We start from the raw sequence: 17595 nt of genomic DNA on the forward strand, positions 1-17595 counted from the left end.
TACCTAAAGCGCGAAGGAAAGGCAGTATGGATACACTGTCACCCACTGAGGTCTCAGTGGCTTTATTGGGCAATATACTGGGGCACCACAGCCTCGGCCCTCTGGTAGGCTGAGCTGTGTGCTGCTTGCAGGAGTGTAATCAGCCTCAGGCAAACTTCACCAGGCGGCCCAGCGTCTCAGCGGCTTTCTCCCGGACCTCAGGCACTGGGTCCTTCAAGAGGAGCTGCAGGGCTGTGGGCAGAGGAACAGGCCAGTTGTGCACATGCCTGGGCCTGTGCGTGGGGCCGCCCACTGCCTTCCTAACAGACGGGCCTCTGCTGGGAGGGCTCGGGAGCCAACGGAAAGATAGTTTTTCCTTTTTTAGTGTTTTTTAAGCTCTCTTGGAACAGTTAAGAAGTTTCCGTGAATTACTAGAGACGATGAGGTCACCAGTGACAGGGGAAAAAAAACCCTGAAATCCAGGAAAATCACTTAGTCCCTGCGGGTGCCCACAGGGTCAGCAGAGCCCCCAACAGAGATGGGAAGGTTGGGATGGGGTACAGGGCCATGTGTCCTGGATTTGGGGGTGTGCTCACCTACAATGAGCTGTTCCAGGTCCACCTGTGGCTTTTGCTCAGGCTCTGCATGCAGCACCAGGAACCCTGTAGCAGGTGGGATAAGCTGTGTGCTGTATACACTGGAGGTGTGGCAGGCTAAGGCAAGGGCCTGCTTACCTGTGAACATGGGGGCAGCGGCTCTGACGTCATCCCAGCTGCTCTTGAAGTAGAACAGGTTGGTGCTCACTAGGCGGCCCAGCAAGTCAGGGAAGTGATGCATCTGTAGAACACTGGGGTCAGGGGGGCAGGGTCCTCAGCCCACCCCAGACGGAGTCTCCCTTCCACAAGCATTCTTCTCACCAGGTGCTTGCAAGTGGAGTTGAGGAATTCCCCAAAGTGCACACTGCGGCTCTCCTGAAGGTACTTGTAGAAGGCAGCTGCCAGCTCAGCACAGTCCAGGTGGGGGACGCACATGCACAGGGCAAACTTGCAGGCCTGTGATATAATGGGGTGCTAAGCCCAAGGTCCTCCCCAGGCCTGAAGATCATGCTGAGCCCAGCACCCTTTCCTCTAAGCGCGATGGTCACTCACACTGGCCACCGGAGCCTGAGGGTCCCGCAGATGCAGCAGGAGTGGCACCAACCCACCCACGACTTGCTCCAGGAAGACGTCCTCACAGTCCCCATGACAGGCTTTGTTGAGGTGCCCAAAAAGGCGGATGGATGCTGTTCTGAATTCCACTTTTTCCTAGTGGGGGTGCAGCCATGTCACCACAAGCTCCCTTTTCAAGGCGGGTCTGTGATGCATTCTGAGCCCCTACTTTTTTGCTAGGGATTTGAAAGTGGGTTGGGGGTGGGTATGCAGTATGATGAGTATAGGAGGCAGGGGGCTGACACAGACGCTCTGATCCTTGGGGTTGGGAAGGCAGCAGCACAGCTGATGTAAACACTCCTCTCACAGGGATGTATCTGACATCAGTTGCAGGACCTGGCTGAGGGTGAAGCTAAGCCTTCAGCTCACACTGTCAAAGAAGGGCCGGATGCGGATGGTTGTGTGCAGCAGCACCAAGCGTAGGTCCCATGGCTCCACGAGATCTAGCAGCCGTGCAAGGCCCACCATAGCTTCCAAGGCCACTAGGCTGTGTGGTTCGTCACCGTCATCCAGTCCACTGACCATAGCTGTCATGAGCTGGGGGCCGTGAGCTCGCACCTAGGAGACCACTGCATTCAGCTGGCCCACCCTACAGGCTAACCCCTTCCCTAAGCAGTGGTAAGCTTCCCCACACTGCCCCTTACATCTCCTGGCCTCCCGGGGGCTGACTCACTTTGTCAGGTGAACCAGAGGCAATGTTGGCCAGACCTCGGAGCACCAGACGCCGTACACTGGCACTTGAATCCTTCAGCCGGCCTGTCAGGTTGTCCAGCAGTGGTTCCAGGAGCATCAGGTCATTGACCACGTTACTGCTGAGTAGCTGGAGGCAGAGCTGCTCTGACCATTTGTGCCAATGGCCCCTCACCAGCCTGGGCCCAGACACTGTAGCCTACCGGTTTCCTGAAAAGGGGAAGCTGAGGGCTTGCTCCTACCTTAGCTATTAACCTCTGGCAACAGGGGCTCTGACCTGACCTAGGGCCAAGCATCTTCCCATTCCAAGACACAGGCTTATGGTCAAATCCCCTCCCCCACAGTCCTACCTCAGCCAGGAACGCTGTACAAGTGACCCTCTGGATCTCATACACGCAGCTCTGTGTGCTCACGAGTGCCTTCATCACCAGAGGAAGCCGGGGGCCTGCATGCTTTGCCATAGCACTAGGGAAGGAGGCCCCAAAAGGCAGGAGCTGGTCACCCTGAATGTTGGCTAAGTACTGCCCAGACCAGCCCCTGTGTTGACCTAGGGGCTACTTTGCCTCCCACTCCACATGGCTAGAACCCTAAGCATTCTAAGCTGGGGGCTTCTCAAGCATTCTCCTACCCCTCTACCCTTTTCCAGCCCACAGGACACCCCTACTCTGTGCCTCTTGACGGGTATGTATGTCCCACACCCTCAGATGTCCCCTGGACAGGATGTGGCTTGCTTACCTGGCCAGCTGGGCAACTCCGTCTTCATGCCCTGCTGAGGTCTTAAGCAACTCCCAGCCTCCCTCCAGTTCTACACACCGCAACACATCTTGACTGCCACCTCGGAGCAGCAAGGCCTGAAGGGCATCCACCGCAGAGCTGTTTGTGTATAGATTGGGTGGTATTTGATGACCCATCTGCCATTGAGCATCCTTTCCTGGGCTGAGCACAAGCTCCTCTGCCTTGTTCTCTTCTACCAGGACCAGCAAATACTGGCAAGACACGTGGGAGTGTAGCTCGCATGCACCCTCAGGAAAGGCTGCCCAGTCCTATCATTGCCAGTACCTTCCTTCAAGGAGCAGGCTCAGAGAGACGTCTGAGTGCTAGTCAGGACTGATAATGGACTTGAGAAACGAGCGATCTGTTGGAGTGCAAGTGAGCTAACTAGGTTGGCCTTTACCAGTCTCCAGGATAGTTTGCAGAACCATTAAGCTATATACAAGGCCACAGATTTAGCCTCCAAAGCTCTCAGGTACCTGTCCAGCCCGTGCCTAAAGGACCCTGCCAACTCACTGAGGCTGGATAAATCCTTAAGGTGGAGCCACAACACAGCTAGTACCACGTGGGGTGGGGTGGGGGCGTTGTAAAACAGGGTGATACCCTATTGTCTTTTAAGTTCCTGTAGCAAGCACCTAATTCTAGTCTCCTCTTGCCAAAGGAATAATGGTGTTGCTTCCTAGGCTTAGCTAGAATTAGAATTTGGTATCTGCTAAGATAGCCCTTCCCATTCCATGGGGAAGAAGTTGAACAGATTGCTGAACCAATGTGGCTTATCAAAATGGGTAGCACCCCTTGCAGAAATGTATGCTTTCCAGTACAATAGCCCTGCCGCATTCACACTAGGCCCCACTGCATCCAGTATGTATAGTATCCTAGCATGTAGATCCTAGGGGTAGGGATGACACAAGACCCACTAAGAGTGATGTTTCACCTACTGAGAGGTGATGGTTGTGGCTACAGTAAGAGCCTCTGGCTGTTGGGTGAGAGGGAAAGTACAGAGCCCATCTAAGCAGAGGGTAAGCCTTACTAGCCTGCATGCTATGTGGGACCCTAGCTGATAGCAACCAGTGGAGGCTATGATGGACAGGACTACGTGACGTTATCTGTACAGAGCAAAGCTGGCACCAACTTCTGCTGGAATTTTATACACAGGCGAGGCAAACTGAGGCGGTCCAACCCCCGGTGTCCCTGGCTAAGGTGCATAACTAAGCTGGATAATCTGGTAGGAAGGAGCTGGGACAGGAAGTGGGGAAATGGTGGCTTTGTCCTCTGGTTTAGATGGCACTGCTATGCCTCTGTTGGAAGTTTCAACTAATGCTTAAACTGTGGCCCAAGGTACTGCATGGAGCAAGAGCAGCACCAGCATGCAGGAGTCAGTTACCGTGGCCCACCAGGACGCCCTAATATAAGCAAAGTACCCTGCCTCAATTGCCCTAATGAACCAGGACTCAGCAAAGACAGTAAGAACTCAGCTCTGGGTAGCAAGAGGCCTAGGGCATGTTGTCAACTCCTGCCCTGGGCTATGACCAGCTGTCAGTGTCACAGTGCTGGACAATACACAGGCTCAGCCCAACCAGAAAAACCCAGGGCACTAGTCTGACCTCACTTGAGTGCTCCATAGCCCCACCAGCCTAGCCAGATGGTATCTTACTACCCCAGCCTGGAGCTACCTGCAGAGATGAGAAGAAACCCAGGAAATGTGCAGACCTGGAAACCCATTAAAACATTTAACAGAGCCCGATGATGGTGCCTTTAATCCCAGCACTCGGGAGCAGAGGCAGCTGGGTCTCTGTGAGCTTGAGGCCAGCTTGGTCTACAAAGTGAGTCCAAGACAGTCAAAGCTAAGCAGAGAAACCCTGTCTCGAAAAAACAAAAAAATTTAACTATCACAAATGACCACCCCAACCCTGCACCAGGGAGAAATCTTGGTTCTTGGAAGCAAAGCCATGCCCTCCAAGGCCACCACTCTTCAGACCAGGTCTTTTGTACTGCCTCTAGCACTGGATACCACACATACAAACACACTGCCTGTGCTTACAAGGAAGCATGGGATGGTAGGTGAGGGACCCCATTACCTGCAGGGATCAAGGCTTCTGGCTGCTCTGGCTGGGCTGGTGCTCTTCCGCTCCTTGCCCTGCAGGTTCCGGGGCAGTTGGACACCCAGAGTGCAGCTGACTCGCAGCAGGAGTGCCACAAACAACTGAGGGTAGAGCTCTAGTACCACGGTTCCAGATGATGGGGCAGACAGGACCTCATACAATGCACAGGTGGCCTGGGGAAGAGCCACTAGAAGGTCACTTCTCCCTCTGTACCCCTACTCCAGCACTCAGCCTTAGCATGAACCCCATATACACTTGAAGTTTTGTGTCCCTGGGAAGAGGCAGGAGGGACCCAAGAAGCCACAGAGTAAAGGGCCCTGTGTAGCTCAGTCCTCTGGGCATTAGGCAGGACAGAGGAACAGTGTGGCCTTCGTGGGGACAAACTTCAGACCATCTGTTCTTGGTTCCTTAGAAAGGAGAGGAAATTCTCACAGCTGCTTTATTGCTTAAAGTGTGGCTGGGCTGGGTTTATTTTTTTTTCCACAGGATAAAATGTGAAGTGGGTTCCCTTGGGAGCTAACACCTGCTGGTCTTTATGAGCCCCAGCACAGCTGCCAGGTGCCTTTGGGGTACCCAGGCCTCATGTGGGGGCAGGGGCAGCATGCAAGGTAGCCCCAGTCCCTTACTTACCGCAAGGGGAAGCAGTGTGGCTACTCTGTCGGCAGTGCTCCCCAGAAGGAAGGCCCGGCTCTCCTTGAATGGGACATCTCTGCTCATCTTCTCCAGCAGCAACCCTAAGACCTGAGTGGTGAGGCTGGGCTCCACAGCCAGTGCCCGCCACAGGGCACAGGTGTGACTGGAACAGCAAGGAAAAGCCTCTTGAGCCATTGCTGGCTGTAGTGTTCTGCCCACCACTGCCTTAGGCTGCTGTGTCATCCCTCCCACCCCCCTAATTCCACAAGGCTCGGACATGCCAGAATCAGATCTTGCTGGGAGAGAAATGGTGTCCTGATGTCAGATCTGAACTTGCCCATTTCTCTGACCCCAGAGTCTGAAACAGCTGGCAACAGAGGGCAGAGAGAAGACTGCTGCTGGCCTGTACACAGAGGACCTAAGGCAGGAAGCATAGGGTCTCTAAGGAGCTGCCAGAAGTTGAGGCTTCTCCAGTATCTGTCCCAGGCCCCAGGGATAGCACATGGTCAGAGGACAAGGACACAAGGAAGAGGCATGAGGAGAGTCCTCAGGCATCACAGGTGGCAGGATGGCCTGTCTATCTAATGGCAGTGCCCAGAACACTGGGAAGCTCTTATGCCCACGTGTCTGAAAAAATGTTGGACAAACTTCAAACAGACTATTGGAAATTAGAAACTACAAATAGTGGGGCTAGAGAGATGGCTCAGAGGTTAAGAGCACTCTGTTCTTCAAAGGTCCTGAGTTCAATTCCCAGCAACCACAATGTGACTCACAATCATCTGTACTGAGATCTGGTGCCCTCTTCTGGCATGCAAGCACACATGTAGGCAGAAAACTACAAATAGTAAATAAATAAATCTTAAAAAAAAAAGAAAGAAAGCTGGGCATGGTGGCATATGCCTTTAATCCCAGCACTTGGGAGGCAGAGGCAGACCAATTGCTGTGAGTTCAAGGCCAGTCTGGTCTACAAAGTGAGTCCAGGACAGACAAGGCTACACAGAGAAACCCTGTCTCAAAAAACCAAAAAAAGAAAGAAAAAAAAGAAACTATAAATAGCAACTAAGAGAACTGAAGCCTGCAAAATGGCTGAGTGAATAAGGGAGCTTGCTACCAGGCACCATGATCTGAGTTCAATCCCTGGGAAGAACCAGCTTCCAAAACTAGTCCAGTGTCCTCATTTCTGTGGCATGCACATACACACAAAAATAAATGTAAAAAAATTAAGAGAACCTACGAGACTTTGTAGAAATAAGGCACAAAGTACACTTGTTGGACATATTGGTGCCAGCCAGATACAGCAGATGAGAGAAATAGTGAGTTTGGGGTTGGGGGAGGTGCACACCGTTAATTCCAGTACCCAGGAGGCAGATCTCTAAGTTTTAGGCCAGTCAGAGTAGCCTGGTGGGATCCTGTCTCAGGGAGGGGGAGAGGGCACACACCTAGGGTTCAGCAGAGAGCAAAGGACACATTCATTCAGAAGACAGAATGCGAGAGGTAGACAGTAAAGTTAATGGCTCAGAAATAGAGAACAAAAAACATCTCAGGGGGCGGGGTGGGGAGGTTGAGGCTTTGTCAGCCATTGGTGAGACCAAGTGTAAAAGTGCTGCCTGTCATGCAGCACCCAAGAAGTGGAGGCAAGAGGGTCAAGAATTCAAGGCATTCTCACCTACAAGGCAAATTTGAGGTGAGCCTGTCTCAAAACAGAACAAAATGAAACCGCACAACATTACAGTACAGATTCAGAAGCTCAGTAGACTAAGACACCAGCAAGATGCAGAGCATCCACACCAAGGGAGAAGCTATGGAGACACTGAGCTAGGCACATGCGGGTCCCTCCACATGACCTGCCAGCAGAAGCCAGGTCATGTGGCATTATTCCATGGATACCACTGGGAAACATTCTCCAAATTGCAGAGTCTGTGAGAAAGGCAGAAAGAATAACCTGCCATGGCAAAGCCATCTCCAGTGCCTTGAAGGTAGGCTCAGTCCCCCTGATGGCTGGCTGCACACTACCCATATACCCAAGGCAGAGCCAGAGGTTTATGAGATGGTCAGAGCACAAACAGTTCAGATCCGTGGACCTCACACCCTTTGTGGCAATGCTCTGTATTTAGAGCAGCTCATCACAAATGAGCATGGTGATGGGTTATAAGTGTGCATCCTCTATTACCCTTACATGTCAGGAAGTAGTCTTGATCTTTCCCAACCATTTGTAAGCACGGCGCCCGACTTGGCTCACGGGCTTGGCACAACTCACTGTAACATTCATGTGACAGGCTCTTTATGCCCTACTCTACAAAAGACGGCTAAAATAGGGGCCAGAGAGATGGCTCCGTGGTTAAGAGCACTGTCTGCTCTTCTAGAGGTCTTGAGTTCAGTTCCTGGCAATCATATGGTGGCTCACAACCATCTAACTGGGATCTGACGCCCTCTTCTGGTGTGCAGGTGTACATGCAGATAGAGCATTAACATACATTTTTTTAAGTGCTAAAATATTATTTCTTAATGGCCCAGAGTAGAAAGGCGGATGAACATCCCCTGTGAATAGACAGTATAGGTAAGACACAGCCTCACTATATAGCAGGAAGAGCAAGCCACCTCACTGTATTTCAAGAGCAGTACATCAAGTAAGTCAAAAGGAATCTCAGTCCACTCGCAAAGCCCAGAACCAGGCAAAGCCCCCCTAAGAACAGCAGCAGGACATTAGGGGCTCAGCTGGTGAGTAGATGGGACCTGGAGGCTGGATACCTCTTCTGTCTGCATCCAAGCAGTGTCTGAAGTCGGCAAGCACAGAGAACCCTGCAGGAGCACCAGGATTTGCGAGCCCTCCTGTGCACACCCATGGGAAGTGAAATGACTGCAGGTAAGGAAGTTCACCTAAATGACGTCTCCACACCTGAGTAACATATGAAGGGCTAGAGAGGGCTCTATGGTAAAGGGCGCGCGCTGCTCTTCTAGGGTTCAGACCCCAACACCCATTTGGGATGGCTTACAACCACCTGTCACTCCAAAAGATACTATACCCTATTCTGGTATCCAGGGACCCCACCCTCTTTCTCTCTCTCATACACAGAAGCAGACAGACAAGCACACAGAAGAGAGACATGCAGACAGACACACAGTCACTCACTCCCAATGCACAGCCTCCAAGCTGGCTAAGAATAAGAGCCGGTAGTGCTACATACATTTTGTGCCCTAACAACAGGGACAGCATGCACACAGGTAGAGACCACACCATCTGACCCAATAGTGGCCTTAAGGATAACCTCTTCCCTCAGCCAGGACTACAAAGACAGATGAGACCAGCAAGCCCAAACCCTCAGGACAGAGGACAGGAGGGAAAAAAGGCCGGCGAGAAGAAATGAAGGACTGCGTTTGGTGAGGAGGAAGGAGATGATCTGGGGAGATGCATCCATATAGGGTAAACACAGGATTCCTAGGCTCCTCCAGGGTCCCAGAGTGGTCATGGTGGGATGCTCACTGGTGATGAGTACTCTAGTGAGCCACCAAATCACAACAGCCAGGCAGCCTAGGACCCTGAGAGGAGGGTGAGGAGAGTGGCCACCAAGGAGAGCTATGAAAAGTCTGGCTTAACAGGGATGCCCAAGAAGGGTCTTAACCAGGAAGACATCTAGGAAGGGACAGAGAGATGCCTTGGGTACCTGAGAGGTAGGGCCCTTTTCAGTGTGATTACCTTTTCCACAAGCCCAGGTTCATGGGGACTCATGCAGAAAACTCCGGTTGCAGAAGTAGGGGAGAGGTGCTGAAGGAACACACACTATGCCATGCAGGAAAAACTCCCAAAGTTGGAGTTTGGCTTCCACCAAATAAGCTCAGGGCACTGAGTACCTGTCAAAGGGCAGGGGGCTCCCCAGGAGACTGGATACCACGGCCTCGCAGTGCTGAGATGCTAGGAGGTACACACTGTGCTGGGCAGCCGGCAGGACATGTTCCTCCTGGGTATCCCGCAGCTTGGCTCGCAACACACTCACAATCTCAGGGACCTGCAGACAGGACGGGCTCAAGTGGGATGGTGCAGTCAGGCTCTGGAGCTGGGCACATGTCCACATCAGGCATAATGGAAAAGGGTACACAGCTACCTCTAGTAAGTTCCATTAGCCCAAGCTATGAGAAGGAAAGGCCTTAGAAATCCAGAGCTCTTGACTTCAGACCACAGGCTTACGGCAGAGAGGTCTAAGGCAATCCCCCGACGGGTGTGAGGAGCTAAGAACAGGAACCTAGATCCCATACGAGAAGAGACGAGTAGGCTATGGTCTCGCATTTACCAGTATGTAGGAGACTACCCTGAAGCAGATTCCCCAGCACTGCAGAGGAGGAGGGAGGAGGCAGAAGTACATTTCCAGAGCAAGAAGCACCAGGGGCCCCTTGAGCCCCCAGTGTTCCTGTAACTCAGCCACTGTCTGCTAAAGGCAGGACCCATATGAGAAATCAAGCTAGGAGGCAGAAAGGGAGGACACAGCAGGCGCAATGGACCCACGAGTAAGACTGGGCCGCAGAGGGAAGGACAGGACCTGAAGCAGTGCCTACCTGAGCTTGTGGGTGTCTCGCTGCTATACAAAGCAGGTGACACAAACACTAGAGAACATGAACACGTGACTGGAAAAGCGTGGCCACCAGGAACTCCCTTTAGAGCTACAGAAATGTTGTGGGCAAATTTACAGCCTCAACTATTCTCCAGAATGTGCGAGGCCTCCCTCTAGGCAGTCTGGCATGGCTTAGCTTAGGAATCTTCTCTCTGGCTGTAGACATGGAATGTACCCCCACAATGTATGCAGCCAAAGCTGCAGGTAGAGATCACAGTAGCGAGGGTCATCTTGCCCCTGAGAAGAGCAGACACTGTGACCAGAGCTAGTCCTTTTTTTCCTTGGCAATGAAACCACTAGATGGAACCATTAAGTTCCTCAGCAATGCAGGCACCAGAAAGATTCTGGGCTCAATGAGAACTGCCAAGGCTGGGTCCCATCCCCTTGGTGAAGGCAGGAAGGGTACAGGAGGCTGAAAGTCAGTGTAGAGTATTCAGGGCAGTTCCCTCGGGGAACTACAGGGTTCAGAGGTGTGAACACAACGCTAGAGTCATTGGATACAGGAAATGGAGTGAACCGTGGTTCACTCACAGGGTAAGCATCTGGACACTGGCAAGTGAAAGCTTCCTCCATGCTACTGTCTTCTGGGAAGTTGGTTTCTTTCTTTTCAATATTTGTTTGTTTGTTTGTTTGTTTGTTTATATGTATACAGTGCTCTTCTTGCATGTACACCTGCAGAAGAGGGCATCATATCACACTGTAGATGGCTGTGAGCTGCCATGTGGGTGCTGGGAATTGAACTCAGGTCCTCCAGAGGAGCAGTCAGTGCTCTTAACCTCTGAGCCATCTCTCCAGCCAGACTCCCAGCTCCTCTCTGAAGTTGTGACAGGAGTTGTGACTGAGTCTCTAGACTCTGCAGCACTGGTCCCTGTCCCTGGCCTCCTGCTCAGGGTGGTGATTTCTGTAAAGTACTTGTCTACCGACTATGACAGCAGTGACCAGGTGTGCTGGTCTTGCAGTGGGACAGCTTCCTTATCATTCTGGTTCCGAACCCCACCTTCACTTCTAGAGTTCTGCACAGAACCCCACTTCCTGGCCTAAACACAGGCAGGCTCCATCTGGGCTCTGCACAAGAGGCTACACCCGGATCTTTGCCTAGCTCTGGGCTGTGGCCCCTGCCCCCCGCCCTCAGCACCTGGGAGTACTCTTGCCCTATCTACCAGCTTGGTCTAGGTCACCTGTTCACAACAGCTTCATGAAGGTTTGGTCCCACTGTGGTAGTCCTAGCACACTGATGGTTATGCAAACGATCACACATCTAATCTCAGAAATGTCAATCGCCCTCCACAGGAAACCTGTCCTCATGAGCCCACCTCTTCCTCAGCCCCTCAAACCTCAAATCTACCTTCTTCTCGGTGGATCTGCCTGTTTCAAACATTTCAAATATAAGTGGATCACACAGTGCAAAGTGCTGCGTTTTCTTTTTCTCAAGGTTCATCTACACTGCAGATGTGCTAAAGCTTCATTCCTCCACATGGTAAAATAATACTGCATTGTATGCATGGACCACATTTTCATTTCTCACAAACTGGCAGAATTTGAATAATGCCACTATGAATATGCGTGTGCAGCTTTCTGTGTGCATACTGGAGTGTTCCAGAGGTGGAGGGCTGGGCTGCATGTGGCCCTCACTATGACTTTCTAAGCACATTCCGGGCTGTTTTCACATGATAGCTTCTCTCTGTCCCCCAGGCGCTTGTATTAGCATGCTTCCTCTTTTGGGCCACAGAAGACCCTCCTCCCGCTCCTGACACAGGCGTCCTCGCCTTGCCTCACATGCAGCTTTACAGTGTGCCTTCCTCGTGAGCATGGTATATTCAGCGGGACCTCAGTCCAGCTGCATGCCATCACTAGAGCCACACTGACTCAGTGTTGTGCCAGAAGTCCAACAGCAGGCTGTGTGTAAGAAATGCCTGTTGGCGTCTCTCAGGGTAGAGAGGTTTCCCATGACCCTAATGGGCCAATGAGGCTGACATGCCCAGTTACAAGATGACTGAGATGCCAAGTACAGACCAAAGTCTAAACTCCTGGTTGGGCTCAGTAATTCAGAACCATGCAAGGACATCTGGCTCTGTGAAAAAAAGGGAGACCCCAAACCATAAAGCTCTGGGGAAGAAACAGGGCAAAGGCTTCTTTACAGTGCATCTGGCAGCCAGGTGGACATGGTGCACATCTTTAATCCCAGCACTTGGAAGGCAGAGGCAGGCGGATCTCTCTGAGTTTGAGGCCAGCCTGGTCTACATAGTGAGTTCCAGGACAGCCAGAGCTACACAGAGAACTCCTGTCTTGAAAAAAGCCAACCAAACAACAAAACCAATGAATCTAGCAATCATTTCTTGGACATGACACCAGAAACAGAGGCAATAAAAAGAGATAAGCAGATACAGTCAACCTCCACCCCCAAAGGACAAATTGACATAGGAAGTTACTACAGAATGACGTACATGTACATGAAAATTATGTACCTGATAAGAGGTTAGTATCCAAAATGTATAAAGACCCATAAGGTAACAAGCTCGTTACAAACCTGAGAGCCAACAAGATGGCTCAGCAGTTAAAGGCACTTGTCTCCTGACCTGAGCCTTATCCCCAGAACCCCCATAAAGATGGGAGCAAAGAACTGACTCAAGCTGTCTCACACACAGTAACAATAAAATCTAAGCACTCAGAAGGCAGAGTCAGGCAGATCTCTGTGAGTTCAAGGCTCAGCCTGGTCTTAAAAAAAAAAAAAAAAAGATGCTTAGCTTCATTAACCACCAGAGAAACACAAATCAAAATCACAATGATGGGTCTGGAAAAATAGCTTAGTGGTTACGAGTGTGTACTGCTCTCACAGAGGTCTGAGTTTGTTTTCCAGTCCTCACACCAGGCAGCTCTAGCTCGAGGGGGATCCAAGCCTCCGGCCTCAGCAGGCACTTGCACTTGTGTGTGCACACATGCACACATACACATACATATGCACATATGTAATGCAGAACAAAACCAAGAGCATGATGTGGGCTGATGTGATGGCTCAACAAAGAAAGGTGCTTGCTGTCAAGCCTGAGGACTGGAATTGGATGGCCCCAGGTTCACATGGTGTCTTATGAACTGTGTGTGTGCCATGGCTCCCCTGTTCCTAATATATTACACACATACACGAACACTACCAGAGCACTACCAGAGAGCTTCCTGCTCTTCCAGAGGACCCAGAGATTGGTTCCCAGCATACAACCACCTGTAACTACTGCTCCAGGAAATCCAACCCTTGTGTCTGGCCTCCACAGGCATGCGCGTGCGCACGCACACCCACACAGAGGCTTGGAGAAGGAGCTCAGCTATTGGGAGTACTTTGCCGCTCTTGTAGAGGACTCAAGTTCAGTCGCCAACACCACAGTAACTGTCCCTGACTGTTTCTGGCTTCTGCACGCAGTACGTACACACACACACTCACACGCACGGTACACATACATGCATGCAGGCAAAACACTCAGACACATAGAATAAATAAATCTAAAATAAACTTAAGTTAGAAAGGCAAGGCCAGGCGTGATGGCACACACCTGTAATCCCAGCACTCGGGAGGCAGAGGCTGGCAGATCTCTGAGTTCAAGGCCAGCCTGGTCTACAAAGGGAGTCCAGGACAGCCAGGGCTACACAGAGAAACCCTGTCTCAAAAAAAAAAAAAAGAAAAAAAGAAAAAAAGAAAAAAGAAAAAGAAAAAAAGAAAGAAAGAAAGAAAAGAAACAAAATGAGAAGCAAGATTTGTTTTTTTTTTTGTGTATGAGGTCTGGTGTGTCTGATGTCCGCAGAGACTGGAAGAGTGCATCGGGTCCCTGAAACTGCAGTTATGGATGGTGGTGACCACCATGTGCATTCTGGGAATCTCTAATCAGGTCTCCTGGAAGAACAGCCAGTGCTCTTAACAGCTGAGCCATCTCTCCAGCCCTAAGTAAATATATTTTTTTAATTCCTTAACATTTTTTTCAGTTTGACTATACACACAAACAAACAAACAAACAAACAAAACAAAAAGAACAACAAAACCAAGGACTTAAGCTATTTGTGCAGCTGTGCTCACTGAGTTTCTATTCATATCAGCCAAGAGAGAGAAATGGCCCAAATGTCCACCACTGGATGACAGCTAAGCAAGATGTGACTGTTCACGGGCTAGCCACATACACCTGGTGACCACCACTTCCCTCTTCCCTGCCATCTGCAGACTGCACCCCTTGATGTCTGACCCAGGGAGCTCTGTGGGCCAAGTGCTGCGCCATGCCCTCCTCCCCTCCAGGACCCCACCAGGCAGTACCTCCCCAACATCAGCCTCTCTGCAGCTAGCCAGTGGCACGTGGATGTTATCCCTGTCTAGAGGTCACACCATGTGAAGCTCTCCGGTCTAAGGAGCCTTCTGTTAGACACTCCTTTCTTTCTCACTGGTTAGTCCTGCCCCAGGTGTACCCACTAACAGAACCGCCAGAATACTCAAGGTATCCCTACAGATCAGTAAGAAAACTATCAACAGCCCAACATGGAACTGGGCAAAAGATGGGTGTCCTCACAAAAGAAGCCATCCAATTATCCCTCAGACACCAGGAAATGCAAATTAAATCGTAACATGGAATATCACAAGCCCATCATAAAAAGACACCACCACTCTCCAGGTAGGTCCAACTGGAATGAACCCTCAGGCAGCTGCTACAGACAGCACAGACTGTGGCCGGGTGCTCTGAGATGGCAAAGGAACCTGCATGAGAGCCGTAAGGAGCAAACTGTGGGGTAGGGCTAGGAGCACGAGTGACCTCACCTTCACACTGTTGGCAAGACACTTGTGTGGGGAGATGGCGGTGGCCTGCACTGCCACCTGGGTCAGGGAACACTCGGAAGCTGGCAGGGGACTCCGCCTTGTGGATGACTGTGAGCTGACACTCTAGCTCCTCTTCCTGGGATACTTCAGTTCAGTACAGACCTCAAAGTCCCCTCTAGCAAATGAGTTGAGCCCACACCTTCCAAGGCTCTAAATGTAGGCTAAGGGTTCTCAACGCGCTGAAGCCCAACAGACCCAGGAGGACGCGGTGCAGAGACACCCTTCACTCACTTGCACACAAAATTTCCAGCACAAGTGCTTCCAATACACACTTAGAAACAACTACCAGGAGAAGACTGGTGTGGGCTGCAGCCCTCTAGGCACGGTAAACAGGCTGTACAAAGGTGGCAACAGGGCAGAGCAGCAGTCCCGTGCATGAACTTGGAGTTTCTGTATGAGATCCTAAAGTCCCATGCTCGGCAATCCCTGGGACCTGGGTGGCCCAGTGCATCCACGTCCTCCCTCGTCACAGGGTCAGAAGCTCAGCAGGTGTCAGCTCAATGACAGTGTTTATGGCTTTTCCGGGTCTTGGGGGAGGGGGGGGAGCATTACATAGCTCAGGTTGTCTCAACTACCTATACCGCTGAAGCTGGCCTTGAACTCCTGATCTTTCTTGTCTCCACCTCCAAAGTGCTGAGATTACAGGCGTGCACCACCAAGCTTGGCTGGCACTCTCCTCAGCTCCGAGGCACAAGTGATCCCCCTGCTTTAATCTCCCAAATGGCTAGGACTATAAAAACAGAGGGTACAAACTATGCCAGGCTTCCACTTTGCTTTTTCCCCTTAACTTCTTTTATTTTTATTTTTTCCCTTGAGACGGGACTCACTCTGTAGACCAGGCTGGCCTCCAATTCAGAGCTCCACCTGCCTCTGCCTCTGCCTCCTGAGTGCTGGGATTAAAGGCACGCGCTGGCACCACCTGGTCTAAATTCTTAATAGAGTTGCACTTATCGAGTTCTAAGGGGTTTTCAGATAAGAAAAGGCTTTGTCGCAATCAGACCCAGAGAGATGCAGTCAGAGCTGTGAGAGTGAAACAGCAAGAAGTCCGGGGTACCCAGCCCTCCTGACACAGCCTCCACGCCCACCTTTTCCAGCAGCACGTTGCCCCGCTCCTTCAGTAGGCAGTTGATCATGACTGTGGCTGCGCGGGAGCAGTTCTTGTCTGGGTCTCCCAGGCTCTCGAACATGGTAAGCAAGAGGCTGATGAGCTGATCTGATGGGAGGCGCTTGGCGATGACCTAGAAGGGTGACGCCACAACAGCAACAACAGCAACAACAACAGCAACAGTGGGTCAGCCCCCAGCTGCTTCCTGAGGGAAACGCAGGGGTTTAGCTGTCTCTTCTTCACCCCTGAGTCTGGAACCATCCCAGGAAGGTGGTCCTTGGGCAGCTGCAGGGCTGGGATTGGACAGGGGACAGGAGTGAGTGGCCTGTGTGGAGCTGCTCTGGAACTCTCTAGAATACAGGGATTTCAGGACCGGTGTGCAGCTTTCCCACCTCAGTAAGCCCTGAAGTGAGCCTCCAGCTCAGCCTCCTCTGCTCGTTCTCCCAACATAGAAAATACACCGGAAAAGAGAGCATCACAGTGGTAGCCCCCAACTGCAGATCCCAGCTCCTTCTGACCCACCCAAGGCTGGGTCTTTGTTCCCTAGCACTGAGCATTACCAGAAAGGGCTCAGGGGCCCCTCCTGTCAGCCTCTGCCAGAAACGCTGACCATACCAAGAACAGGATGTCCGTAGATGGGGGGCCACAGAGGGGTACGCTAAGGGAGGAGATATCTTCTCTGTTTTGGAGCCCTGCTGAGCCTCAGTGTGGCTCAGGGCTGGATATGGTACCCAGGGAGTACAGTAAACAGGGCATGAAAGAGACATCTTGGTCCAGTGCTGCACTTCCAAGTGCCTCAGCCAGCTGGATCAAAGACAAGGCCCATGCTGGACCTGAGCCAGTTGTCAACTCTGGGTAGGACACTCATGTACACACCAGCACTGTGTTCTCCAATTCTAGAAGCCTGCACCCCCAGGAAGGAAGCTACAGAGCCAGCTGGACCTCATGGAATTCAGTTTCCTCTCAGGCATTCCCCAAGACCCTACCACGCAGTGCACCTTGATCCTGCCCAGGCTGTGGTGTCCCGAGGCAGGCGGGTATGAGAGATAAGGCAGTGCTGACCAAATGCCCCCCTCCCCCCCCCCCACACACCAGTTCCTTGGATGAAACGTGCTCAGGCCACCTCTTAGGGCCTGCTCACTTGGCAGTCCCTTAGCCCAAGACTCTGCAGCGCCCCCCACCCCCACCCACTTCCTGTTGCTGGGATCCCATAAGTACCTGGGCTATGCTGTGGCAAGTGTGGAAAAGGACGGTGGGGTCAGGGTGCACAAGGCTATCTTTCAGGGAGAGGAGCCGCTCGGCCACATCATCACGATGGTCTCGGGAAAAGCCTGAGGGCAGAAGCTGACTGAGGCCTTCCCTGGTGGTTTCAGTCTGACCCCATCCCCGACTTTGGCCTTCATAGTCCCCACAAGTCTAGCAAGGCTCACCCTCATAGCCCAGCTGCAAGTACAGCAGGGAGTGGACACAGCCCACAGCTTCCTGGCGGGTGGTAGTCAACGTGTCAGCGCACCGTGGAGCAAAGAGCCCGACAAGGAGACCCAGGTTGTGGAAGGGTACGAGCGTCTGTGGGGAGATGGAAGGCGAGAGAGACTGGATGTAGTAATTCTGAGGACCGCAGGACCCAGAGGGGAGCCATGTAGCTTGGATCGTCCCT

General features: G+C 51.9%; 1 protein-coding gene and 1 long non-coding RNA gene across 3 annotated transcripts in view; one reads left to right on the top strand and one right to left on the bottom strand.

Moving 5' to 3' along the window:
• Positions 1 to 11: 11 nt before the first annotated feature.
• MROH1 (maestro heat like repeat family member 1) overlaps positions 12 to 17595 on the bottom strand; it is a 73385-nt gene continuing 55801 nt past the window's right edge. For both annotated transcript variants that reach the window (XM_084747860.1, XM_084747859.1), the window contains 15 exons: positions 17369 to 17504; positions 17157 to 17269; positions 15919 to 16071; positions 9233 to 9387; positions 5381 to 5546; positions 4727 to 4923; positions 2613 to 2750; positions 2228 to 2342; positions 1861 to 2007; positions 1557 to 1745; positions 1128 to 1283; positions 897 to 1031; positions 714 to 816; positions 576 to 641; positions 12 to 231 (listed from right to left, as the gene is read on the bottom strand). In XM_084747860.1, the coding sequence (XP_084603986.1) occupies positions 146 to 231; positions 576 to 641; positions 714 to 816; positions 897 to 1031; positions 1128 to 1283; positions 1557 to 1745; positions 1861 to 2007; positions 2228 to 2342; positions 2613 to 2750; positions 4727 to 4923; positions 5381 to 5546; positions 9233 to 9387; positions 15919 to 16071; positions 17157 to 17269; positions 17369 to 17504 (2055 nt within the window). In that variant the 3' untranslated portion in view covers positions 12 to 145. The remainder of the gene's footprint in view (positions 232 to 575; positions 642 to 713; positions 817 to 896; positions 1032 to 1127; positions 1284 to 1556; positions 1746 to 1860; positions 2008 to 2227; positions 2343 to 2612; positions 2751 to 4726; positions 4924 to 5380; positions 5547 to 9232; positions 9388 to 15918; positions 16072 to 17156; positions 17270 to 17368; positions 17505 to 17595) is intronic.
• Positions 5556 to 13696, top strand: LOC311578139. Its single transcript, XR_014772774.1, has 2 exons — positions 5556 to 9143; positions 12189 to 13696. It is a non-coding gene; the product is annotated as an uncharacterized lncRNA (long non-coding RNA).

The sequence above is a fragment of the Acomys minous genome (genome assembly GCF_964271855.1).
Source record: "Acomys minous genome assembly, chromosome: 12".
Lineage (NCBI taxonomy): Eukaryota > Metazoa > Chordata > Mammalia > Rodentia > Muridae > Acomys > Acomys minous.